Source organism: Martes martes (genome assembly GCF_963455335.1).
Source record: "Martes martes genome assembly, chromosome: 3".
NCBI lineage: Eukaryota > Metazoa > Chordata > Mammalia > Carnivora > Mustelidae > Martes > Martes martes.
The window spans coordinates 123,144,767-123,171,700 of record NC_137890.1 but is presented as its reverse complement, the minus strand read 5'-3'; the positions used below and the strand labels follow the sequence as shown (position 1 = coordinate 123,171,700).

The window sequence follows — 26,934 nt, the reverse complement described above, 5'->3', positions numbered from 1 at the left end:
CTTACTAAATTTGATGAATTAAAGGAAAGAATCTAGCATTCATTTGGATGCTGTTGTATGATTTGTATTTCAGGATAACCAAATAGTTGATGGCAGTTTTTTTGTAGAGGAGACTGGTTAAATGTAGAAAGAAAGGATGAAAGAATTTGAAAATCACCATGTGTGTGCATGTGTGTGTGAGTGCATGGATATATGCGCACGTACTTGCACACACACACATATACACACGCATCTTTACCAGAGACAAGAATTTGAGCTCCTTTAGAAAGATGATGTCTAGAATATATGGTTGGGTAATTAAGGTTTTTGGAGGTTACCACTGGCTAGCATAAGAACTTTTTTGTTGTCTTTTATTGAGGTATAATTTACATACAACATTATTTTAGTTTCAGGTGTACAACATAAGAATTTATATTTGTATATATTTTTAATTGGTCACCCCTAAAGCCTAATTAACATCTGTCACCATACGTAATTACAGAATTTTTTCCCTATAATAAGAACTTTTCAGATCTACTCTCATAGCAACTTTTAAATATGCAATACAGTATTATTAACTCTAGTTAGCATGCTGTACCTTATATCTTCAACTTATTTATATATTTTATAATATATATTTTTATAATATATATATTTTATAATATAGTTGGAAGTTTGTACCCATAAAGACTTTTTAGGTGGTTCTTCATGCTCATAAGTCTTGGCTAGATCTTGGGAGCAGGTAATCTTCCTTGATCGGGTTGCAGAAATGGATCCTTTTACTGAAATTTAGAAATTTAGTCAGGCATCCTTTGAATTTTCTGCCTTCTTTCTTCCTTCCTTCCTCCCTCCCTTTGTTTCTTTCTTTCTTTCGTTCAGCATGGGAGAACCAGCCAAAACTCTTTCCAACACAGTTGATTAAAAATTTTGTCATTTGAGGTTGCAAATCAGTACTGCATTTTTACAAAAAGGAAATGAAATAGTTGCTGAATGTTATTTCCATATGCATAGAAAGTAGATTGGAAGGAAGCATCCCGACAATTAGTTGTAACTGTTTTTGGATGTTTGAAATTATAAGTGATTTTAGAAACAAAAATAAGTGGAGAAGAGAAAGAAATAATGAACACATACCACTTTTATAATGGGGGAGAGGTAAAATAATATTCTTGTATGAGATACTGAATCTGTTACTACACCAAGCCATGCACCTGCCTCTCCGATCCCTAGTCCTGTTTGCCGATTCAGAGACTCCCGGGTACAAGCCAGAGTACTAGTTTAATTATTCATAATGATAATTGGCCAGATGCTATCAGATGGGCAAAATAATTATGCTTGCTGATTCATATCTCTTTCCCTAGGGCCCATCTGCATGGAAAGTCTAGCTCTAGTCAGTTGCTTGGTGAGCAAGGAATGGGAGCAGGAACAGTGACTTGAGTGAACTAAAGGCTAGGAGGGCCAGGATGTCATAGCTCCGCTCTCGTCTCCATTGTAGGGATACTGTGCCACGTGGACAGGCTCTTTGTGTCCAGGAGCCAGTCGTACCCACAGGGACCACCATGCTGAAGGCATACTACCAGCATTTTCTTTTCTGACTCTCCTCTCTCTGACCTCCCATTGCTGACCAGTCCTTCATCCTTCTTCAGTCAGGTTCCAGTCAAATTTGGCTTCATGTTTCTGGAGCTCTGACCCATCAGATGATGACTTTACAGCTGTCTCTCTGAAAGCCACCCAGTATCCCTATTTTTAAGTTCTTGGCGGCACACCGTCTAGGGGCCAAGTGCCACTTGTACAGACACTGATGATACTGAAATGAAAGGGACGCGAAGTGGGTTATTCCTCAAGTCCAGGCAGCATGTTGGTACCAGCTCTGGCGGAGGAGTGATCCTGGCAGCAGAGGGAAGGACAGGGGGCTGCCAGGAGATGATGTGTTCACCTGGAGGTATTGTGAGCTGACCAGACCTCTCAGCGGAGTTATCTGGCCAGTATTTGGGTATTCAGATCTAAAGCTCAAAGAGAGAACAGGTCTGAAGAGAGAGCATGAGTCAGCTCAGGTCCCACATAACGAGCCGCCTGGGAGACATTGCCCCCTGGGAGCTCCACAGAACCTCTCATTCAGCATGTCCCAAAATGGATTAATCACCAAAGCGCCTACCCACACACACACCCCCAAGTGGGGAGAAGCCTACCCATACTTCTTGCATTGCGTGTCCAACTGCTCTTTGCCTAGGCGTTTACATCAAATGCCTGGCTGTTAGCCTTCCCTGCACCTGCCTTACTAGGACCCACCACCCACACTGATTCACTCATTAAGTTCTCTAATGACTCACCTAAAAACTACGAAATTCTATACATCTTCCTCCAGCTTCACTGGCACTACTGCTCCTCAGTCCTCCATCATCTTGCCCCCCGGATCCTGACCAGTTCCCATTACTGGCTTCCCTGCCTCCCTTCTTGCCCCTCTAATCCATTTTCCACTGGTCAGCCTGATTCATCTTTCTGAAGTGCAAATCTGATCATGTTTCCCCAGTGTCCTTAAGATAACTATCTTAGCCATCATACAAAGACCCTTATAATCTGATCTCTGCTCCCAGCTGCAGCCTCTTGCAATTTCTATTCTTCTGGATCCTTCCAGAGGCCAAATATTTGCTAACTGAATGAAGGAATGCTTATAGCACTTTAACACATGGTTAATCTGAGAAACATCTGGGCTATCTTACATTAACGTTTTCCACGAGCGAGACAAAAATCCTCTTTATGTGATATCTACCCATGCACTTCTCTTAATGAATAGTCTGCTTCCTTTAAAAAATGCTGGTTTTGCTTCCAGAATGGTCTATTTCCTTTCCTCTGCTATTAACTTGTTTCCACAAGGCTACATGCCTGGTTGCATTTAGGAAAAAAAGAAAAAAAATTCCCTGAACTCTTTTGAATGCCTAAGCTCTTCAGGAGAAATATTTGTCCCCAGGACTTCTTGACCAGGGCGGGGCAGGGGTTGGGGAATGAATATGTATTAACAGTTTTATTATAATACTGCAGAGCTTTAACTTTATATACAGGATAATTTGCATGGACCACAGCTAGACAGCAAAGCCTTAGCTATTGCTCATACATATGGGAATATAGACCTTACTCAGGGCCCACTGTCATTGGGGAATTGTTTTACATTCTGCATGATCCATTCTAGAAGGAAATGGGTATTGGGCAATTTTTATCATATATTATAATACATATATCACATATTTCTAATAGATTAGAAATTCAAGAAGAATAGGCTATTAAAGCTTTTTGTAGGGTGAACATGAATGTTTTCTTAATAAATGTTAAAGCCAGTGCACAGGCATGCAACATGAATTTTGTTTGAACAGGCATTTGTTTCCTCTGACATAATTGGGTATGATTAGATTTTTTAAGAAAAATCATGCAGAAGAGTTTGATTTACCTTTTTTTTTTTTTTTTTTATCCCCCTATCAAGTTTAAGAAGGTGGCTTTCCTGTGCCTGATAATTTCACCGTTGGCTCTTTTGTAGTCAATAGGAACTGGAAACCAGTTGCAGGGGGAAAACATGAATCAGAAAAAGACTTTATTCTCAAATTGCCATCTTTATAGACTTGCTCAGGCTGCAAAACAAAACTTCCATTATTTATTTATGTGTGCAATAGCTCCGTCACTATTCTCCCTAAATATAGGAATTCTTCTCAACTTTAACTTTCAAAACATCAACAATAAATCCAGAAACCTTAAAGGCAAGGACTGATTGTTTTTTGTTACCTACAAACTTAAAACTTTTACATGGCAAAAAGAAAAAAAAGAGGCATAAACAGCATTAAAAAATAAATTGCAGACTTGCCAAATGCAACCTCGATGATGAACTGAAAAATATGTGGAAGAAAACAAATTTACCTAAGATGAAATGCAAACTTTTAAAGAGATCTCTTATGTATGTTAGGTGAATAGATACTGAAAAAGGATTGATAATACATAGTGTTTAAGTGGGTGGAGAGATGGATGTTCTCACATGCTGCTGGTGAGAACAAATTACTATACTCTTTGAGAACAACAATTTGGCAACCTGAGCCTCTAGCCTAAATGTGGCCCGTTTGATCCAGCCATTTCACTTCTAGGAATAAATATTAATGAAATTGCCAGACAGATTCACAGAAATACATTTACAAGGATGTACATCCCAGTATTATCAATAATAAAAAGTTGGAAACCATTTAAATGCTGGCTAAATGCCTTGTGTTGTACCTGTATAATGAATTATGTTGCCATTCCAAATGAAGGTGAGAGCTGTATTTATGATCATGGAAATATATTGAGAACACTATAAAACAAGATGTAAACTGACCCCCTCGTTCAGTGTCTAAAGATAGACCAGTATGTTTGCTTAGGCATTTTGACATTGGGGGTAATATCCACCAAATGTTAGAAGTGGTTTCCATTAGATGATAGAATTATGGTTAATTTTTCTATAATCTGTTTACCTTCATATAATATCTATTTTTTACAGTAAAAATGTTTTATTATATGTCCAGGGAAAAATGTAACATTATTTCCACTTTGAAGAAAGTAAGTAAGTGTCAGCAGCTTCCTTGCCTAGAGTAGAGAGGTTGGTTTCCGTTTCTCTGAGTGGCTCTACTGTGCTGTTTTCTTATCTTACCTATTTCTAACTCCCCTTAGTACATAGGTTACCCCTTAATTTCATTCTCATGCAAATTTTGCTCTCCTTTTCATTCCATGCTGTTCTCTTGGAGAGAGTAGCTTCATTCTTGATTTCCCTCATCCCGGGATCTTCCTCCCTCACCCCCAAATACTCTGCCAAATTTTGTCCATTATCTTCAAATATGTCTCTCAAAGCAGCTTTGCTTCCCGACCCTCATCGTGGCCATCTTAACCTGCCAGTATTCCTACCCACATCCATGTAGTAGCCTGTCATCTGAGCTCCTGAAGAAAAGCTGCCAGGCATTTTCCTGAAAACTAAATATGGTAATAATAAAAAATAAATAAATAAAATTAAAAAAATAAAAAGAGGAGTTGTGTTTGAAAAAATATGTAACTGTCTTCCCCTTGCATGTAATAACTGGTGGGATTATATGGGAGCCTGTTATGTTGACATGAAAAGACCTTCACAGTCAGACCCTCTTCCTGGTCACCCCACCCTCTGTTACAGCCACTCAACTACTCAACTTCTGAGCCTTCCTGGAATGGAACGTTCCTCTCATGTTTCTCCACACCTTTGCACACTCTCCTTTCTTCCTGTGCTTCTTTTCCTTCTAAAAGCCTCTCCAACACCCAGTGCCAATTTTATTTCCTCTGGGCAGCCCCTTCTGATTCCCTAGTGGGCGTATAAGCCCTCCTTTTTTGTACATTCTTGCTGACATATTTCTGATTACTGGCCTCCCCCAGCCCCCCACCCCAACTAAGGCAGGACACTCTTCAGAGACAAAGGCTGCTTTCAAGCCATGCTACATTCTGGCTCATGGCTCACTCTCTCTCTCAAGTGTTCCTTGTACATATGCCAAGTACATTTCCCCTGTGACCTGTGCTTTTGCTTATTTGGGCAACATTTTGCTTTTAATCATTTGATTTTCTAACTTTTCAAGACTGAACAAGGGTTCTGATCCTTTCTGTGTTCTTCCCTTTTTCAGGCTTCAGATGATGAGTCTTACATCAGTGATGTGAGCGATAATATATCCGAAGACAATACCAGTGTTGCAGACAACATTTCTCGGCAAAGTATGCATCCTTTCAGCTCCCAGGTTGTTCCGTCTTCTTTCCAAGTTAGAACGCTGGTGATTCAGTGAACAACCTTTTTCTCCCTCACTGATTGTTCCCTTTGCAGCAAGCTGATCATTCAATACCTTTTATATTTATATAATCTGTTAAGGTAAATGGTTGAAAAATCCATTAGGTAGAAGCTTAAATGAAAAGCTTTTACTTCTTGCCAAAACCAAAAGTTTGAGTCTTTCTTATTAAATGTATTTAATTATTTAAAATTTGGCTTTTCTGAGGGTTTTGGCGGGGGGTTGGTGAGCCTGGTGGTGGGCATTAAGGAGGGAACGGATTTTATGGAGCACTGGGTGTGGTGCATAAACAATAAATCTTGAAACACTGAAAAAAAAGATAAAATTAAATTTAAAAAACTCCTAATAGTAAATAAATAAAGTACAAAAAAAATTTGACTTTTCTGGAATAATATTTGAGCATATGTAACACCTCGTTAAAAAAAAAACTTGTACATTGATGTTTTGTGCATTTATTAGCAACTCTGTGTTGAAATAATTTTATTCACTCTTGAGAAAGTCTAGCGGAGGCTTAAGAAATGTATCACATTCGGAAGTATTTGAAAGAGTTATTTCCTTCCCAGATGCTATGAAATCAAAAAAGCAAAGTATCTTTTATCGTGCTTCTTGTCTTTCTCTCTCTTCCAGTCTTGAATGGGGAGCTTACAGGAGGAGCCTTCCGAAATGGACGTCGAACATGCCTGCCAGCTCCCTGTCCAGACACCAGTAACATTAACCTGTGGAATATCTTGAGGAACAACATTGGTAAAGACTTGTCTAAAGTCTCAATGCCTGTGGAGCTGAATGAGCCACTCAACACCCTGCAGCATCTCTGTGAGGAAATCGAATACAGCGAGCTTCTGGACAAGGCTTCCGAAACGGACGACCCCTACGAGCGCATGGTAATACATAACACAGCAGTGCCTCTCAGAGAGCTGTCAATCCTAGGCATGGACTAAGGCAGAATTCGTTACGATGGCATATTTGGTTTCTGCATAACATTCTCACTGCATAGGTGAAGGAGGAGACAGTTCATTTGCACAAACTGGGCAGGGCCCGAAAGTTCCAGATACTTCTACAGAGGATGTATGCTTTGTGACTTATCTTTGGTCACAAGTGTTTCCGAAGTTAGGATGTAAAGGTATCACACTCCTTCCAGGTTTAAGGCATGCCTAGCCTTGCTCTAGAAGCTTCTCCTGGAGGCCAAGAGAGCCCATGTGTTCAAGAACTTGGGTCAGAGAAAGGAACCTCCTGTTTGTGCTTTCCCATGGCCTCTGCTGCACCCGACTGTGGAAGGCTTGACCGCCCTTCTGAAAGCACCAGCAGCCACAGGCCTCCTGCCCATGGCGCTAAGTTGTGTGAAGGACAGAACCTATAAACTGGGTTTCAGAACCTCTGAACACTGTGACACTCAGGAAGCTGGGTGACAGCTGAATGAAGAATAAGTGGCCTCAGATGCAAGGACTTTCACATCCTCTTCACTCTTTTTTTTACCCATGAGTTTATGAAGAGTCTGTGCAGATAATGGAAAATGCAGATGCCATCCAATCAGCACCCACGGATAGGGGTGTGTAAAATCTAGAGGAATAAGGGACAAACAGACCTGGAAGTAGTCTCTCCTATATTATTTTCCTTTCTTAAATGTTTTAACAGGTTCTTATTGCTGCATTTGCAGTTTCAGGATATTGCTCCACCTATTTCAGAGCAGGAAGTAAGCCATTCAACCCTGTCCTTGGGGAGACTTACGAATGCATTCGAGAGGACAAGGGATTCCGATTTTTCTCAGAACAGGTAAGTCCCATTGACTCAAGTGAGGTTTCTATGCAGAAACTGTAGGAGGACCGGTTGATGATGAAACAGCTTTTTGATCAACCACAGTTTGAAGTGAGCTATGATATCAGTTAACAGAAAACTCTGTCCGTGTCTATAAGTTCTCTGGGTTTAAGCATGAAGTCTTAAAGTGAAAGTGAAAGTAATTTACTTACATACACGTTCTGAGAATAATTCAGTAATAGAGATGGATGAGTTGATTGTTTTTATTTGGGGGTGGCCAATATATGTTGGGAAAAAATGATCATTTACGGAAGTTTTTTTTGTTTGTTTGTTTTAAAGATTTTATTTATTTATTTGACAGACAGAGATCACAAGTAGGCAGAGAGCCAGGCAGAGAGAGAGGAGGAAGCAGGCTCCCCATGGAGCAGAGAGCCCGATGCGGGGCTTGATCCCAGGACCCTGGGATCATGACCTGAGCCGAAGGCAGAGGCTTTAACCCACTGAGCCACCCAGGCGCCCCCATTTATGGAAGTTGTAACACTGATGTCATTGCCCTCTCTTTTGTTTTTAATTACCAGGTTAGCCATCATCCACCCATTTCTGCCTGTCACTGTGAATCCAAGAATTTTGTGTTTTGGCAAGGTTTGTATTTCAATTATAACTTCAAGATCCACTTGGCAAGCCTTTGAAACAGTTTCTGGTTTCTGAAAGGTACATTATGCTCAGGTTAGATTTCTACCTTTGGGACTCAAAGAATGTTAGCAATTAGTATGGAATTCAGTTTGAGAAATTAGATTTCTTGGTTGAAATATGAAACTGTGTCATCTAGGAGATGAGATTATATACCTAGGAAACAAAGCCCTAGGGGCAGTAGAGCTCAGTGCCGACTGCCAACTCAGGGCTATCACTCAACCTCATTATGCCTCATTGTCTGCATCTGTAACATAGAGGTTCTGTCTACTGCCTCCTTGCTTCTTGAGGGTGTGCAAGGAGAGCTTCATCGTGAAAGAAGATTCTGTGTCTCATCATCTGTGGTCATGACCTATTTAGATAGGTAAACATTATGCTGATTTGTGGTCTTTAACTCACCAAGGTTCAGGGATTTGAATTGAAGTCTCTACTTGTACAGTGCCCATTGTTTAGTCAGAATGTTAAAAACTCACGTAGAATTACAAGTTTCAAAATCCATTTAGAAAGAAAAATATATACAGGTGAGCCTTGAACAAAACTGGGGTTAGGGGGCTGACCCCCACACAGTCTAAAATTCATGTGCTACTTTTGACTCCCCCAAAACTTAACTAGTGATAGCTTACCATTGACCAGAAACCTTACCTATAAAGTATAAATGGTCAGGAACATGTATTTTATATGTTATATGTATTATATACTATATTCTCACAGTAAAGTAAGCTAGAAGAAAGAAAATGTTATTAAGAAAATCATAAGGAAGAGAAAATTCATTTATAGTACTGTACTGTGTTTATCAAAAAAATATCTGCTGGTGAGTGGACCCACGCAGTTCAAATGCATGTTGCTCAATGGTCAACTGTATATGTATGTTTAATCATTAAGTATAAATTTTTCTTTTGTGTTTGGAAGGGGGGTTCATTGCTCACAGAATGTCTCTTCTTATCTGCCCTTTCTCACTCTAAAAACACACAATATGATAGAACACTGTAACTGTATTTCATTGCAAAATACAATAATACATCATTTCTTGGTCATAACAAAGAGTCATAAATTTTGTGGAGACAGCACTAAGCTCCCTTACTTAGTTCATTCATCAAAATAGAGCCAACTGGTTATTACATATGCACAGGCAAACCTGAGTGCCCCCAAATAAAACATAAAGCCATCATGTGAGATAAACCACTGAGCCCTGGGCCATATCTTAACAACCAGTGTAGGAACACATTCGCTAATTTCACTTTCTCATAAATTTTGCTTACCTTTCCGTATTTAGAGATTTTGTTTTTTACTGTTTTCCCAAATCCTATAACTTTTCAAATCAATGTGTATATAAATCAACGGTATTGCCATACTGCACTTATTTTTACTACACGTCTTATTTTTAACATATATGTTAACGATTTCCACCATTTAGTTAAAACTTTTAGTTAAAACAACAATTATGTAGACATTAAAGCATGGTAGAGTCTGTATATATACGTGTATGTGAATTCCCATGCACACATACTGTTCTGAGCTTTTCCCAGTTTTATTTGTTGAAACAAATATGGAACATGTGTTCCAGAGAACAGACAGTAGATTTTTTTGGTTCATAATTTTTTCACCTTGGGCCATCCCCAGGTATGTGAGCTGTTAAATCAACAATATAGAATCAGTTGTTGATTGTGAAAGTTCTTTGTGAAATATAGAGTGTAATACAGATGTTGGTTTTTATAGACTGAATGATTAGATATGGAATATCTGTTTCTTCTCCTCTGCCTATGTTGTTTAGATATCAGATGGAAAAACAAGTTCTGGGGGAAGTCCATGGAAATCCTGCCTGTTGGAACACTGAATGTCATGCTTCCGAAGTAGGTTGCTTTCATCTTCCTTTTGGTGTCTTACGTGCTTTTCTAAGTCAGAAATGGGTCTTTGAAACTCTAGAAGGTACCAGTGATCCATTTACACGTATGCCTAAAGCTTCTGTTAACTTCTCCAAAGTTTGGAGAATGGACCCCCACGAAAGCAAATGAGTACTTGGCATATGTATCAAAGCTCCCTGCTTCTCTCTTTACATTCTCTGTTCATCAAGTCAAAGCCAGCTACCTTACCTGCCCCAGATACCTTGTTAGTTTGCATTTTATAAGAAGTTTCTCTTTTTAGAACTTTTTTTCTATACAATATATATTTTCACTTTTGAATTCATCTTAGATCCTGGAACTATTTTTAATGTGTAAGTTAGTTTATTAAAGAAGAGTGATGGAATCCTTTCATGGTATTTTTCTAAAGGATGTAGCCTGTGAATTTTTAAAATTAATTGAAGTTTTCATTGAAGCCAAAGGCTTGGTTGTTTTTGTTTCTTTCTTCAGTTGGTTGTTGTTGTTTGGTTTTTCTTTTTGTTTATTCAGTGACAGAATTTGCTGGTGAATTGAATATGAAGGAAGGTGGGGGAGAGAGGAACCCCAGGACCACAAAATAGATTTAAATATTTGCAAACTCTTGAGAAGAGAGTTTTCCCAGCTGCGTAGTGAGACTGCATCATACCAATTCATAAATTTTTTTAGAAACTTAGAAGTGTTTTATTTTATTTTGAAATAACACTTTATTTGAAAATACAGATCATGTGCAAACTTCAAGGTGATCTGAAGCTATGTCACCTCATTCCTTGGCAGAAACTCTATAACCTTCTGTAACCCAGAATTTGCATTAGACATGCGCTGTCTGTGATCACCAGTCTTTTCTCAAAGAATTATTCATATCTTTGGTCTTAATTCTGAGTAGGAAACAATGTCCATCCTCAGGGTAGTCTTTCTTAAAGGTACATCCTATCATGCCTATCTGCTCCCTCAGATCCTTCCACAATGGACCATTGAATCCAGACTCACTGGTGCATTGTTAAAGGCCTTCCCTGCTCTGCCTTGTCACCTTCCCAGACTTGCCACCCCGACACCTGCTCACGTATGCCACTGGCAGGCCCCCAGATACATCATGGTATTCTGGCCTCTATGGCCTTGTCAGTGCCTTTCCCTGGCCTACAGTGCCTACCTATCCTCCAAGCTTAGATGGATTCCAGCCTTCTCCAGGAAGTCTTCCTTGATACTCACCCCACGTTCCAGGCAGATCTAAGAACTCCCCTTCTGTGTTCTCATGACACGTCCTCATCACATTTTATTATAAGTACTTTTTGCCACATCTGTCTACTCCTCCCATACTGTTGGCTCCAAGAGAGCAAGAGACGGGTCCTATTCAACTTAGTAGCTTTAGCACCTAGACTATAGAAAGTACTGAAGTGTTCCTTAAAGGAATGAGTCCTATTACAAATGTCCTTGACTACATAGAAACTTTCAACAGAGAAATTAGAGGAAAAGGAAGCTTTGGCCAAAGATATTCTCAGTTGTAGAAACAGTACTATCTATTTGTGACCTTCATTGTTTTTAACCAACATTGTATTCTTCACTAGGTATGGAGATTGCTATGTATGGAATAAAGTCACCACGTGCATACACAACATTCTCAGTGGGAGGAGGTGGATAGAGCATTATGGAGAAGTAACCATTAGAAATACCAAAAGCAGTGTTTGCATTTGCAAACTCACATTTGTCAAGGTAAATGGTAATCTTCCAACAGTAAAGAAGAAAAGAGTATAAAACGCTTTGTAAAGGAGAATTATAAGTTACCTTAAACAACAGCTAGTGAGACTGCCCCATATCATTGATCCTTAAGGACACGTTAGATAAAAGAAAGCAGAACCGACTGGTGGAGTTACTCAAGGCGTGCAGAATTCCAAGCATGTGGAGGTCAAAAAAGGCACCATCTCAAAACAGAAGAACTACTCTTCTTTCTAAAGAATTTTCTTTTTAAGCGGCCAGTCAGTATTCATTAAGTAAAATTCCAGAAAACACTTCTTGCCTGTAGCAAGTCTTCTAGTTTCTATTTCTGTTCCTGCTTGATTGCAACAGAGTCAAGTGATCTTATTTTAGGAAGCTAATTATAATGCATTTGTCATTTTCTGAGGGTGCATGTGAATAACTTCCAGTCACTATAAGCTTATCCAACTCTGCCACTATGATGATCCAAGAAAAAGCGTCACCTTGATTAACAAGAAAAGATTCCTGAGGTAGAATGCCTACACAACAGCATTTTCCTCAGTCACTCTGGTCTCAAGTGGAACACACAGTCTCGCCCTCATGGATAGATGTGTTCCCGAATTCATGGTACAGAAACTCTACCAGCCCTTTTATCTATTCTACTCTGATCTTGTTCTACTGTGGCAAAAACAAGTAACATATTGAAGTCTTAAAACTCAAAATGTTGTCTTCTTAGTGAAATCCTTTGAAGCCGTACTGGAAGGTCATATTAGTTTTAATCGAAGATCTTTATTTTTGCTCAAGATGTTTCCCCCATTTTCCTGTTTTTCTCCTTTTGGACTCATTAGGTGGCTCAGAACTGAGAGGACAGGATCATTACTTGCTCTGATTGGGTGATGACAGTCAATGTGTGCATTTAGTTTTGCAGACCACGAGAAGCTTCTCAATTTAGTCCTGTCCCTAATATTTGCAAAGCTCAGGGCCAAAGTACAGATGGAGGCCCCATTCCATATGTGTAAATATTTAAAATTTGTAAATTAAAAATTATAGACCAGACCTACAGTCTCTCACATAACTTATGTTCTGTTCTTTCACCTTGACAAATACACCTTTTATAACAAAGTCCGTGAGGCTAGGTTGGGCACTTTAGAACTCTGGGCTGGAAACCTGGCAGCGCAGGAGAGCCAGCCCTGATGCATGGTCTTCCCGCTCTCTCCCGGCCTGTGGCGGCCTCTGTCATGCTTCACAGGGGGCCTCACCCACCCGATCGAAGGCAGTCCAGCTCTACATCCAAGCTGTATCCAAGCTCAAACGGCCACCGTTGGCTGCCCCTCAGGCCTCATTCACACCCTGGTGGTGGACAGTCTGCCCTTTAGATGGAGGAATCCAAAGAAAAGGCCAGTGTGGGCTGTGGAAGAAGCTTAGAGTGGTTGGAAGAATAATTCTGGGGCCTAATTGAGAAGGGGGCCATGGGATCCAGGTGGATGAATGCCCAGACTTCTCATCTCCTAGGAAGAAGCATGGCCAGAAGAGGGCCAGAGCAGGGTTTTCCTCATGAAATTTAGCTGTTTACAGACTCTATAAAAATTACTTCCCAAGTGACTTGTACAGCATGGCCTATTGAAAGTCATTAACATCCATGAACAAAGGGAAAATCTGAGACAGGGGCGTCTATGGAGGAAATCACCAACCGATAAATTAATACTAGGTTATTAGGAGAGAAGCTAAGCCTTCTCTGCCCTAGCATAGAGTAGAGATGATCCCTTTCTGGAAGTGGTTTGAATGAGCGACTTCAAAGTTAAGAATGTTTTCCATATGGAAATTATAGGGATTGGTGTTTTGAAAGAGATTGGATATTTCCACTGGGGTTTGGTTTTTCCAGGTGAATTACTGGAATTCTAATGTGAATGAGGTCCAGGGGGTCGTGATGGATCAGGAGGGGAAGGTGGTGCACCGGCTTTTTGGGAAGTGGCATGAAGGGCTCTACTGTGGCGTGGCCCCCTCTGCAAAGTGCATCTGGAGACCAGGTGAGATGGGCGGGAGTGCCTTGTGTCCGGAGGGCACCTTGAGTGACAGAAGGAAGGGAATGTCACATCTCAGGCAGTTCAACATAGGCTTCTTTCATTGTGAGATTAAAATCATAGATGCTTAAGGTAAGCATATATTTTATACTTAACATTCAAATTAGGTAAATCCCAACTTTTGATAATCAGGAATTATGAAATTGAGGCCAAATCTGACATGTGGTTAGAGACGAGGCTTCCTGTAAAGTGATTCTAAATGTAATGCCTACATTCAAAAGTGAAGTTTGTTTATTAAAGAGTTCACACAATCGAACTATTCAGACTTAACTCCTTACTCATTTATTCTCTGTTCTAATAAAACAAGGGGAAAGCCTACAAACATCTCTAATCCACAAAGTCAATAACTTAACCAGAATAAGTGATCATCTCACTTGGGCAGCAAAAAGCTGCAATATGTTGACATTGAATAAAAGATATCGAGAGTTCTGGTAATACACTAGCAATAATTGGGGGTGCCTGGGTGGCTCAGTGGGTTAAAGCCTCTGCCTTCGGCTCAGTCATGATCCCAGGGTCCTGGGATGGAGCCCCGAATTGGGCTCACCGCTCAGCGGGGAGCCTGCTTCCTCCTCTCTCTGTGCCTGTCTCTGCCTGCTTGTGATCTCTGTCTGTCGAATAAGTAAATAAAATCTTTAAACAAAAAATAAAAATAAATTTTAAAAATACACTAACGATAATTGAATATCAAGGGTAAATACAACAAGTGTCCACATGATATTTATTTTCATTGCAATTTTGTCAGTTAAGTCCTAACTTTAAAATTAGTTGGTTTACTAAGAGACCTCAATAAGTATTTCAATTTCCTGCTGGTGGAGTGGTTAGTTCATTCAGCAGCTATTTCTTGAGTAGTGACTATGCATCAAGCTTTACTCTGTAAGAGCCTGGAATACACCAACGAGCAAAGTATACAGAGATCCTCCTTTGAGTTTCGTTAAAGAGTGCCAATACATATTAATTTAGATCTGCATTTTTTTCTGTTTCTAAAAGGAAGTATACTGTGTTTCTGGTGAAATCTTAATGTTCCTAGTTCATCACCCTGGGATTTAGTTACCCAGTTGAACATTTGAGAGAAAAATGATGGCATTGTTTACCCAGTAAAGAGTACTCTATGTACAAAGTTTTATTTTAAAGGCTGGATTTTAGGGGTGCCTGGGTGGCTCGGTTGGTTGGGCGACTGCCTTCGGCTCGGGTCATGATCTTGGAGTCCTGGGATCGAGTCCCATATGGGGCTCCCTGCCTGGCAGGGAGTCTGCTTCTCCCTTTGACCATCCCCCTTCTCATGCTCTCTCTCTCTCTCCCTCTCTTACTCTCTCTCTCTCAAATAAATAAATAAAATCTTTAAAAAATAAAAAAAAATTAAAAATAAAGGCTGGATTTTATTAAATATATGAACCTACCAGTTCTGATAACTAACACCAAGTTTCCTATCTAGGAGAACACAACCAACTTAATTTGCTTAAGGAAAATCTTAATCTGATTTTTAGGACTACAAATTTAGTTCTTTGTGTGGATATTAGCTAAGTGCCTGGGTTAAGTCAGCTTCTGCAGGCTTCCTTAAACCTCTCTGCCACTCACGGTGGTTTATTGGCATTTCAGGTTCCATGCCAACCAACTATGAGCTCTACTATGGCTTCACGAGGTTTGCTATCGAGCTCAATGAGCTAGATCCTGTCCTAAAAGATCTCCTTCCACCAACAGACGCCCGGTTCCGGCCAGATCAGAGGTGAGTAGGACAACCATGTTTGAAACGGACGCTAGATCACCGTGTGGCGCTCTAGATGCCATCGAGGCTTATTTTCGCCACCCTCATTTATGTATTCATGGAATCATTCGTGAATTCCCTCATTCCCTTAGTCACTCCATACTATCTGAGCCTTCCACCCTAGCTAAGACGGTATTCGCGGGTGATCGTGACTGACACTTAGCTCAACAAAGTTTCCCACAGAAGATAACACAGTTTTCTTAACAAAAGGTTCCTGCCGCCCTGCCCCAGACTCACCAGCAGTGTGCAAATTCATGAACTTGCTCCACTAACCGCCCCCCCCCAGGGTTTTCACCTCTGTACTTCTACTACTCTGTCATGTGGACTATCTTTTAACCTGAAAAAGAAGAAGATGATGAGTTAAAGGAGCATCTAGAAGTGCTCCGAGTCAACGTCTGGAGTTTGTCCAGCGTGCTTTTGATCCCACGGGATGTGAGATGTACTCAAAATGCAGTCCCTTTAACACCTTCTGATTCTTAGTTTTTATTAAATAGTTCTATGTGCCTGTTGTCCATTCCCACAGAGTTAATTATACCTTTTCCAGAAATTCTGTATGTCACACAAATTCCCCCCAAGATAATTTTCTGTTTCCAGTGTAACTGTGGCTTTATGTGTTTTCTGCCAAAATGTTCCAGTGTTGAATGTCTTACTCTTCAGTCCTCTTACACCATGCCCCACCCCCCACCCCCTCTGCCCCTGGAACGTGAGGTCTCATTGTCTGACATTCCAACATATCAACGAACTTCCTGTAGGCATCCCATTGAATCCCTGTTCTTTGCTCTCACTTTGAAATTTAAATACAGGTTTTACAAAACACCACTGGGACTGCCTTTTCTTTCTCCGTTCTGTTCCAATATTCCCTTCCCGAATTTCATTTATGATTCGTTTCCTTTTTGTGGGCTTTGGTAATTTCCCCCAGTGTTAGATTCTCTTTTTGTCACCAATTTTACTCTCTCCAGTAAAACTGGTGACAAAAAGTAAAACAGGGAAACTCCTTCCCTCTCAGGCTCTTCTAAAAGTAGGTGGAGAACAGCTAACTACCATCCTCCCTCCTCTGGCCCTGACCAAGTGTTTTTCAGATAATATGAAAAAGGAGCCCAACCCTGTACTTCATACTGTCGGGAGCCTGGGCTCTCCCATTATCCTGAAAATCTCAAGTTAGAGAGCACAGGAGAGTCTCCAAGGCCAAACTAGTCCCCTTCCATGTTTGCACTGCTGTACACAATATTTCAGTTGACGTACACAGCAAGTATGTGACTGGTGGGCAGGCAGACAGAGGTAGCGTGGCCTGGGGCAGGGGCAAGACGACATTATCAGAGTATGACCCTTCACCATGTTATAGTCTCAGCAATTAGAAGGTAATTTTATACAAGACAAGATTATTTTTTTTCTCAGCAGAGAGGATGACAATTAGAGGGATAACTGTGTTCTGCTTAGGTTTTTGGAAGAAGGAAATTTAGAAGCTGCAGCAGCAGAGAAGCAAAGAGTGGAGGAACTCCAGAGATCTCGAAGGCGCTACATGGAAGAAAACAACCTTGAACACATACCAAAATTTTTTAAGTAAGTCAGTTCATGCCCATAACAAGTTCATGTTTTGCAAATGATGGCCACCAGCCATGAGAAACCCCAGGTGAAAAGAGAAAATGAGGCATAGTTTAGTGTGCAAGCAGCTTAAAATTAAACTGATTAGGGTAACTTTGGTTTTGGTAGTGGAGGTATTAGACTAGATTTTGCCCTTGTGAACAGTCTGCAACCATACAAGTCAGTTCTCTTCCACGGCTCTTTTCTTTTCATGGACAGCAGGAAGAGTGAGGGCCTTGCCCACACTGCTCTCTGTACTCCAGCTACAGCATTGAGAATGGTGGAAACTTGTTTCCACCCCTCAGCTCAAGGCCACAGTGGGACCCCCACTGCCCACAAGGTCATCCTGGCTTCATTAGTGTTTGATTTTATTTCTGTCGTACGGGGCTTGTGTCGTTCAGATTTTGGTTCTTCTGTGGTACGGTCATGGGTGATTATTACAGGATTATTTGAAGGATTATATATAAATCACACAGATGAAGCTGTGTTTTCCAAATCCATCTGTTACCCTCCAGAGCCAGGACATATCAGCCCAGAATAACCTCCTATCCTTCAGAATTGCCTTCTCATGACTGTCTTGGGGAGGAATGTAGCCTTGCCCTTTCGATGTTGAAAGTGCACTCTGGTTGTGGACCATACCAGGGCTCACGGACTACTGTGGTTGCGTACTCTTCCCAGCAAGCAAAGCAGTATTCTTGTGGGTCTGGGGCCTGAAGCTCTTAGTATAGAACTTGTACGTGCTTTTTCTTTCTTTCTTTCTTTCTTTCTATTTTATTTTATTTTATTTATTTATTTATTTATTTATTTATTTATTTATTTATTTATTTATTTTTTGGAGATTTACTTGAGAGAGGGAGAGCGTATCCGGGGAGGAGCAGAGGGAGAGAGAAAGAGAATCCAGAGCAGACTCCGCACTGAGCTTGGAGCCCAATGCAGGATTCGATCTCACAACCTGAGATCATGACCTGAGCTGAAATCAAGAGTCAATGACTGTGCCACGTAGGCCTTCTGTACCTGATGGGGCGGGGGGGGCATTTCACTTTCTAGCCTTGCCTAGAAGTGATTTATTTGTGCCCTTTGTCCCTTTCCCCTGACCCCATCCTATTTCATACAAATAACACAAACAAAACGGAGTTTCTTTTTGGTCAAAAATAGTCAAGATAGGGACACCTGTGTGGCTCAGTCAGTTAAGTGTCTGCCTCAGGTCATGATCCCAGGGTGCTGGGATTGAGCCCAATGTCAGGCTCCCTGCTCAGCAGGGAGCCTTCTTCTCTCTCTTCCTCTGCCTGCCACTCCCCCTGCTCATATGCTTGCTGTCTCTCTCTCTGACAAATAAATAAATAAAATCTTAAAAAAAAATGGTCAAGTCATCAATAAGCAGATGGGACACTAATTGGATTACGAAGTACCCCTTTTCCATACACATCCTATCTACAGGAGAGGGTCCAATGACCAGGCCACCTTGACGTCATTTGTGTCTAATGTTGATTTTTGTATTTCCACAGAAAAGTTATTGATGCCAATCAAAGAGAAGCCTGGGTTTCTAATGATACCTACTGGGAGCTGCGGAAGGACCCTGGGTTTAGCAAAGTAGACAGCCCTGTTCTTTGGTAAACTGGGAATGTAGAGCTAGCCAACATATCACGCTCTGAATGAATAAATAACTATGCACAATTATGTTTCCTAGAGCTCCGCGTGGTTTCTGGGTCGACTGAAAACCGACCGTTTGCTTTTCTATTCATCTTTATAATGGACTTTCAGAAGTGCATTAGACGAGGCCCCTAACCACTTTTGGATCCTTTCTGTTTTGCTGCAACCATATCCCTTAAAAAACATCCACGCCCTCCTTGAGAAGCCGAATAAAAGGAGCAGAATACAAAACCCAAAGTCTGAAGTGTTTGTAAAGAAAACAAACTGTAACTGGTGCTTAAAGCTGATCCAGAACGCTTAAAGCAACACTACATGTAAACCACGCGTTCGGGCTTTGTGCGGAAGCACCATACCCGCATCATAGAAGCTCCTGGGCCACGGCAGTCGGTCAGCTCAGACGTCGAGTGTGTCTGTTGGATGTGGTGTACTTGTGCTGACCTTGTCAAAAAAGATGTGATACTCCTCAGACCCTGTTCCATCTGTACGCCATTGTTCATGCCTTAAGAAATGCAAAGATGTACAATAAATCATTTTTTAAATGTGTGCTCATAGGTTAATGTGAGGGACGGCTCTTTGGAATCATGGCGTGATTCACTTTCTGGGATCAGAACAAGTAAGAGACTCACGTAAGTGGATTTTCAAAAAGTAAACTACACATGCTTTGCTTTGATGTGTTGGTTCCTGTCTCATCTGTCTGAAGGGCAAGAAGGAAAAGGTGTGCTCAGTAGATCTCTGTATTCACATGGCTCGTCAAGTTCCTGTCCTGCGACCAGATAATAAACCCTCTTCCACCTAATCTCACAGTGTGCCCTGTTCTTTGGCAATATCTGTATTTGATTTGAACACTTGGCATCAGTGTTAAAACCACAGAAGGAAGTAACAGAAAGCCTGTGGGATTTCTGCGCGGGCTTAGGAGTCACTGCAAACGGAGCTATTTTTGAGCGAAACACAACGTAACCTGCGTCTGGTCCTGGGCCCAAGCTGTGGGCACTCGCGGAAACCCACTGGGAGCAGAACCGGGCGTACTGGTAGCTTATTTGCATTGTTTAAATGAGTTCTATGCAAAACCGTATTTTATATTCCCATCAAGTGATTCTGTATGATACGTAACGACCTATTAGGCATTTGCCTTGCTATTGGCAGAGATAATAAAATAAGCTAAGGAATTTATCCATCCCAACAAAAGCCGGGGTGGGGGGGGGTGGCGGGGGGGGGCAGAAATATGCTTTGCATACTTCAGGATTTGTTTTTTCTTCCAATATACAGAGGCTTTTGTAAGAAACTTGCATCAGTGTTCCTGAGTTTCTGCACGTAGATGACTATATAAATGCCTGTATGTTAAAAAAAAACAAAAAAAACTCTTCTGAGTTTTTCCTAGAGAATTATAAAATTACATATGCTTTATTCTTGGAATCTTACCATCAGGCTTTAAGTGCTATTTTAAACTCTGATAACAAGGTTATTGACATTTTACATTTGGTTATGAGGTGTTGATTTTAGTGTTCTTTCTCCTCAGCAAAGCATTCCTCATGAATGACTAATCCACTCTCAAACCCTAACCACTGCGGAGAGCGGAAGGGGAAACTCCGGAGTCTCCACTAGGTGGAGCAGTGTTTCAGTTCTGAAGCCATCCCGCCGCCCATCTGCCCTCCCCGCCTTGTATGGAGTCCCTACATTATGTGTACCGTAGGGTTTAAAGTGAAATTTCCTTTTCAATAGTAAATGCCCTAATCCATCGCCAGATCTAAGCATTCCACTGGAGCAACACCCTCCCTAGAATTCTCAATGCCTTTAATTCCCATATTAAATCTATAGGTGGCTTGCCCCGAGGTAGTAAAATTATTCCCTTGTTATTGATTTTTTTTTTCTGTGCATTCATCGTGACGTCTTTTTATCTGCATCCTGAGATACATGCCTTTAATTTTAATTAGAATTTAATTAAATTCTAATTCTAAATTCTAAGTCTAGTTCTAAATTCTGATTCTTCCCCGTAGAAGTCTGTTCTCCCACAGTTGGTAAAGCTTTAAATACTATTTAAAGGGGTTCTGGTCTGTACCTACTAGCATTTCCCTCAACAGTCTCAAAATATCTAGCCTAAAAATAAGAAGAGAATTCTGCAAAGCAAAGGTTCTGCGAGTAGAGAAGTAGGAAGGTGAGGCATTAGGTGACTGTGGGTGTATCAGACAGCTGGAAGAGGACCCAGGGCCCATCAGGGAAGCAACTACCATACCTGGTATTCAGGCTGAAATTGAGAAAAAGAGTAACGACTAGAAAGGACCTTCACTAGACAAGTTCAAGCGACAAATCAAGTAGGTAAATGTTGGTCAAAGCTAACCTGAAACTCTGGTTAGGATTTCAAGATGAGAATGGGAAGAATGTCACATTAATGAAAAGCACCACATTTTATAATATCCCAGATTTAGAATCTATTTTGAGATCCAGACATCCTGATTAGACTCCCAATTCAAGTGATCAATTAAGTTTTAGATAATATTCCTATAATACCTGATTCACAATTCTCCCTATTAAGTATACATGCCCATGTAACGGTCTCATCCCTCCCCACCCACTCCCTGCCCTACCCCTCCCCTTTTTTTTAACTTTTGATTGATACCACGGTTTTAGAATTGTGAGACTTATTCTGTTTGGGATTTTCATACACATAATTTGGGGGCTTTTGAGACTAGTTTACAGCAAACGGTTAGAATAAATGTTAGATCATTCCTGATAAAACCTGACTTATTTCTTAGAATTTTATATAAGCCTCTTTGTTTCAAGGGTACATTTCTTATTTGTTTTTCCCCAGAACAATCTAAACTAGAGCAAGACTTAATATATCTTTATACCTCCCCCGTGATTTATTCATCAACTCCTTCATCTTTCTGAGCTGGTCGTTAAGGAAAGCAGTAATAAGTGATGATGGCCCTGTGGATATGGCTAGACTGAGCAGATCGATGGCACACACCAGCACTCATAGAGGCCGACCAGAAACCAATTATTTTGCTTCCATATGCTGCCACCCAGGGTGCAAATGTACTCTCAGATTTTGCCGTTTTTTTTTTAATTAAGTCATTATTTTTCATGGGTTACTTACAAGTACCCCATAATTTCCAGGCAGTTGTAAAAATAAACCTCATTTAAGATACCTTTTAATATTGCCTATCAATCACATGTGACATAAAAACTACCAAATGTATTTACCAAGGAAGAGAAACCAAGGGGTCGTCCATACAGAGGATGCCAGGTTGTTGATTTTCCAAACCTTTTGCTCCTCTTCATTGTTCTGGTCCCCGTGCCTTTCAGCAATCCCACTAACCAACAGTGTTAGCCCCTGCCTGGAGGAGCACTTGGAAGGCAGGGGTTAAAGCGGAACCTGATCAGTGGTTTGCTTAGTTCTGGTTACGGCTGTGGCTGGAGAAGACTTTATAATCATAATCTAATGTATAATTTTGTTATTACAAAAATTAATTCTCCATCTTGTCTTATCTTGTTCCCTATCATCCTGGATAATGAAGTGTTTGGGGGAGCAGAGCTCCTCACACGCCAGGGGGTGTAATCAATGTTTGCACTTGGCCCAAGTCATTATATTATGAATGTGGCACAGTAAATAAAGTTTGTGTACAAAATACTAGTTTCTTTCTATGGGAGCCATTATGTTCAGGATATATATAATGTATCTAATTAAATAATTATGAATCTATCTTGTGCTCTAGAAATGTTCTTTTTGGGGGAAAGATGAAAAAAATGTAATTGGAGCTAAGATTAAAGTGTTTTGGTCTTGTTGGGGTTTTTTTGTTTGTTTGTTTTCAAAAAGCTTCCCAATCATTTGGAAGTACTGCTTATCAAAACATGATCAAGCCCTCTAGATTTTTATAAAATTGATACCTTTAAAGTATACATTGCATGAATCTTCCATTAAGCCTGACTGTTTAGCTTAATACATGACTGTGAGAATGCACCTATGTGACTGAATTGTAAGAACTTCACTGCAGCCTTTGCTGTTAGAGAAAATGGTAAACTGCTTAAGAAGGGTTAGCTTTAATTCTTTCAAAATGAGATCTAAAAACAGAATTCTTTAAAAACCGTTGTGATGAAGCAGCATGGCCAAAATTCGGAGCTAGCGAAGCCCCATGATTAAGGCAACTTACACGGGGCAGTTTCCTGTCTGTTACATGGATCCTTTTGTTTTCCAAAACCACCATCCTTTTTCTCCTGCCTCTGGTCCTAACATAGCAAGGGGCAGGGATACACATGTCTATTCTTTTGCACTGTGTCATTGAGTATGGGAAAAATATGCAGAATTTATGCACAGTTGCAGGGAACCTCTGCATTAACCCTCCGTGGAACATTAATAAATGTTCATGGATTTAAAATTGCCCCATAATTACATATTATTCGTTTCCTTGGTTTCTTCAGATTGGTAGGGGAAAAAAAACATAAAACAACAATTTCTTATTTTCTGCAATTTTTCCCCATTATGGTTCCTTCTAAATATAAACTGGGGCAATGGTGATTAAAAGAATCTTGAGTTTTCAGAAAATAAGGTATAATTCTTTGAGTCCACCCGTTTCTTCTTTCTTTAGGTTAATAAGGTAAGCAACAATTTACTACTGTTAAACAGAAGAATGCTAACCTTATTTCTTTCATCGTAGGCACCAACTTCCCCATCCCCTATTTATCATCATCCAGTTATTTCTTTAGGAAATGATGTAGTTGCTAGAAACTTTTTTCAGTCATTTCCAGCTTATTGAGCTAGAGCTGGTAAAAACTTTACATGTATGAATGAGTAATTTGATACATTTTGACATATATACATTCTTGACACCATCACCACAATCACAATAACGTAATCCATCACCACAGACAGTCGTTGATCTGCTTTCATTACTCCTTAAAACTCTGCATATTTTCTTGTCTTTATTGCATATGGGACTTTTCTAGAAGACTGTGTGCTTAGGGTAGATATGTGCCACCGAACACCTCCCGGGCCACTACCCCAGTATTCCACCATCAGTACTAACACATTATAAGAGGATCTCATTAAGTTCTAGGTCTGGTGGCCAAGTAGAAATTTTAAATTTTAAATAGAAGACAGTAAACTATGTTTCATATCAAAATGGCCGTTAATGAATTCATTTCCATCTTTGGAGTGGGGGGTAATCCACAATAATGATAACAATGAACTTGTGGGCAGTGCTGTGGAAACCCTGGGAAGGGTTTTCATCTTGTTTGTAAGGAATGCATCACTGACAAAGCCATGAGAATCCAGAATGACTGCTCTAGAAATGATGGCATCTTGATAAAAATGACGCAGGGAGTAGGCTTTGCTGCTTTCTTTTTTTTCAACCTAGCTCCACTTTGGGGTCACAAACATTTGAAAGCTCCGGGGCTCAAAAAGGCTGCCTTTCCATCTTTCCGAATGCACTCACTCCTCATCTGGAAATCAAGTAAGCCTAACTTCCAGAATGTTCATGGAAATGAAGTAACTGCAGTCCAGGTTGCTTCCTGGCATTGGCCTCTGTGCAAGTTGAGAGCTTATGCCTTCTTTCCTGCCCCGCAAAGGTTGTTGCTCAAAAGTAGAAAACTTTCCCAGAGACCGTCAAATACAGCATGATTGACATTAAATGCTAATGAAGAAAAAAAGCCAAGAATGAATAAAAGAGAAATGGAATCTGAGAAGGAAATGTAGGCTCCCTAAGTGGGCCGAGGGTCATTCTCTGTGGGGGCATGCGAGTGGATCCCAAGGGGCCAAGTTATTGCCTTGGATATTTATTTAAAGGCAGATTCCTGAGCTTCCCTCTGAAGATTCTGAGTCCCTAAATCTAGGGTGTGGACCAGGAATCTGCATTTTACCAAGCATCGTTGGCCCCTAAGAAATTTTGAGGCAGATGGGAAACCTCCATGAGCATGGGCTAGCCCCACCGCCCACTTCCTGGTCCCTGCTCCAATCTCAGGATTTTGTTTTTTGTTGTCTCATAGCGACATTTAGGAATCAACAAGAAAGTCTGCTTCAAGGAATAAAAACTGACTAGAGCTCGGTGACTTGTGACTCACCCGCCATGCATGGCTTCTTGTCAGTTTGATGACTTCTGTTCTGAGGCCAGTGCTGTGATATGGACATGAAGAGGAGGGAGGACAGAACTCTGAAGCCGAAAGATGAGACTGTGTTAACCAGAGACCATAAAAGTCCGTTCTGGGGAAATTCTAAACTGCCCAGATAAACAGAACTTCTACTCTTCAAAGCAATGGACCAACCTCTTCTGCCTCACCTTCCCCTCCCTCTTAGATTTGGTTCATGCCTCCAAGGGAAGTTTTAAAATTGGTCTGAGGAGGGCCTCCCGGCTGGTGGAAGCCCACAGGGAAATTCTGTGGCAAAGCACGCTCTTGGTCACCTGACAGATTTTCATAACGAGGTATAGCAGCAAATTCTTTATCCACATCAGCTTCTTCCCTGAAAATATTATATTTTTTAAATTTTTGTTTGAAAAAAACTCCACTGTGAAATTATTCTGCTTATAATTGAACGTATAAAGGCAATAGTCATACTGTTAGTTTGCATATGGTCATTTTGGGATAGAAAAATTAAATTTTGTCTTATATTAGGAGTAGAATTTCAAGCAACTTTCTACAGAAAAAAAATAGCTTGTAGTTAAATTTCCTACTGAAAGAGTAATTATTCACTGAAAAATACTGTCTAATCTGTGTCACCTCAAAATAAGAATTGTGCCTCTTCAATGAATGTTGTGTACCAGAATGTTACATTTGTAAGAGCACAGGAAACTCAATAAATTTTAAACTACATAAAGAGGCTTGAGTTTTGTGTGTAGCGTGGTCTAATGACCTGTCCACAAAATGAGTAAATATTTGTAACTCCAGCGAGAGACTTCAAGTTGGATTTAAAGAAAATTGAATACTTACATTGACTACATTTCCAGCTCCTTTTTTCATATAGCAGCGATGCAGAAACTGTTTTCAAATCAAGTACTAGGACAAAAGACTTCTCCCTGAGTTTTGAATTTATGTATATGAAGACTTAGGAAGCTGGTTTCAGTTTTCTATTTTGTTTCTAGATTATAAGAGTAAAAGTGTACGTAGTTCTTAAACGCTACAGGAAACTCAAGCCCACACAGATGAGTTTTTCCATTGCTGGGCTCTTGGGAAAACCCCTAGGGATTGGCTTGTCCTCGTCCAATAGTCCTCCTTCAGAAAGAGACTGTTCATAGGGAGTGTTTTCTGTCACTGAGGAAAACTCTTTCAATAAAATACTGACAGTGTATGTTGTTTTTAATCTTTGTGCACATTGTAAGCAGAAGATTTCTGAGTCTTGACCTCCAAATTTCTGATTTCTTATAAAGAGGTGGAGGAGGAAGTATTTTCAGAGGCAGTGTCAAAGCAATATACGAAACATTTGGTCACTAGAATCCCCAATCAGTTTCCTCTGAAAATATCGGCAGTTGCCCTATTTCAATCCTGCTAGAATATGTCAAGTGCATAGGACTTTCGGCAGCCCGGTTCACTGTGAGGTGTTCATGGGGTGGTGCGTCATCTTAACTGTCCCAAGGACATGTGAGGGTCTTGTCAGAGCACCTCCTGGAGTTGGGGTCCCAGGATTAGAGTGAGAAATGTCCATGTGGGTGGCAGGAGCACACAAAGAGATCTTCCTTCCTTGCGTCTTTTGCTGTGTACACCCTAGATTTCTCAGAGAGATAGAGGCAGGAAGAGAGGGAGAGACAGACTGAGAAAACTCCAGATACAAAGGAATACCCCTCCCCTTGCTGTATGGAATAAGCAACAGGAAAGCAAGTGCAAATTAAGTAGCAAAGAGACACAGTAGATGAGAGTTTTATTTGCATAGTTTGTGATTATGGAATCACGGTTGCCCTGTCACTTCCCTGGTCCAGGGAAGAAACCACGCCAGAGAATGAAGCTCTGACGAGTACACGTAGCCCCGCTGACACGACACTATTGCGGATTTGTAGGGAGTGATTTCTTAGTGTCATTTTAGCTTCCTGGGTACAAAATATGGGTGCACACTGGGATAAATACAGATGAGCCCCTAACTAGGCCGC

General features: G+C 40.6%; 1 protein-coding gene across 6 annotated transcripts in view; it reads left to right on the top strand.

The window, feature by feature from the left end:
- The window catches only part of OSBPL6 (oxysterol binding protein like 6), a 206,096-nt gene extending 185,891 nt beyond the window's left edge, over nt 1–20,205 (top strand). For all 6 annotated transcript variants that reach the window (XM_080797948.1, XM_080797946.1, XM_080797947.1 and 3 more), the window contains 10 exons: nt 5,628–5,715; nt 6,411–6,664; nt 7,416–7,553; nt 8,114–8,177; nt 9,997–10,075; nt 11,665–11,809; nt 13,674–13,818; nt 15,469–15,595; nt 17,072–17,194; nt 18,721–20,205. In XM_080797948.1, the coding sequence (XP_080654074.1) occupies nt 5,628–5,715; nt 6,411–6,664; nt 7,416–7,553; nt 8,114–8,177; nt 9,997–10,075; nt 11,665–11,809; nt 13,674–13,818; nt 15,469–15,595; nt 17,072–17,194; nt 18,721–18,829 (1,272 nt within the window). In that variant the 3' untranslated portion in view covers nt 18,830–20,205. The remainder of the gene's footprint in view (nt 1–5,627; nt 5,716–6,410; nt 6,665–7,415; nt 7,554–8,113; nt 8,178–9,996; nt 10,076–11,664; nt 11,810–13,673; nt 13,819–15,468; nt 15,596–17,071; nt 17,195–18,720) is intronic.
- Nucleotides 20,206–26,934: the final 6,729 nt, after the last annotated feature.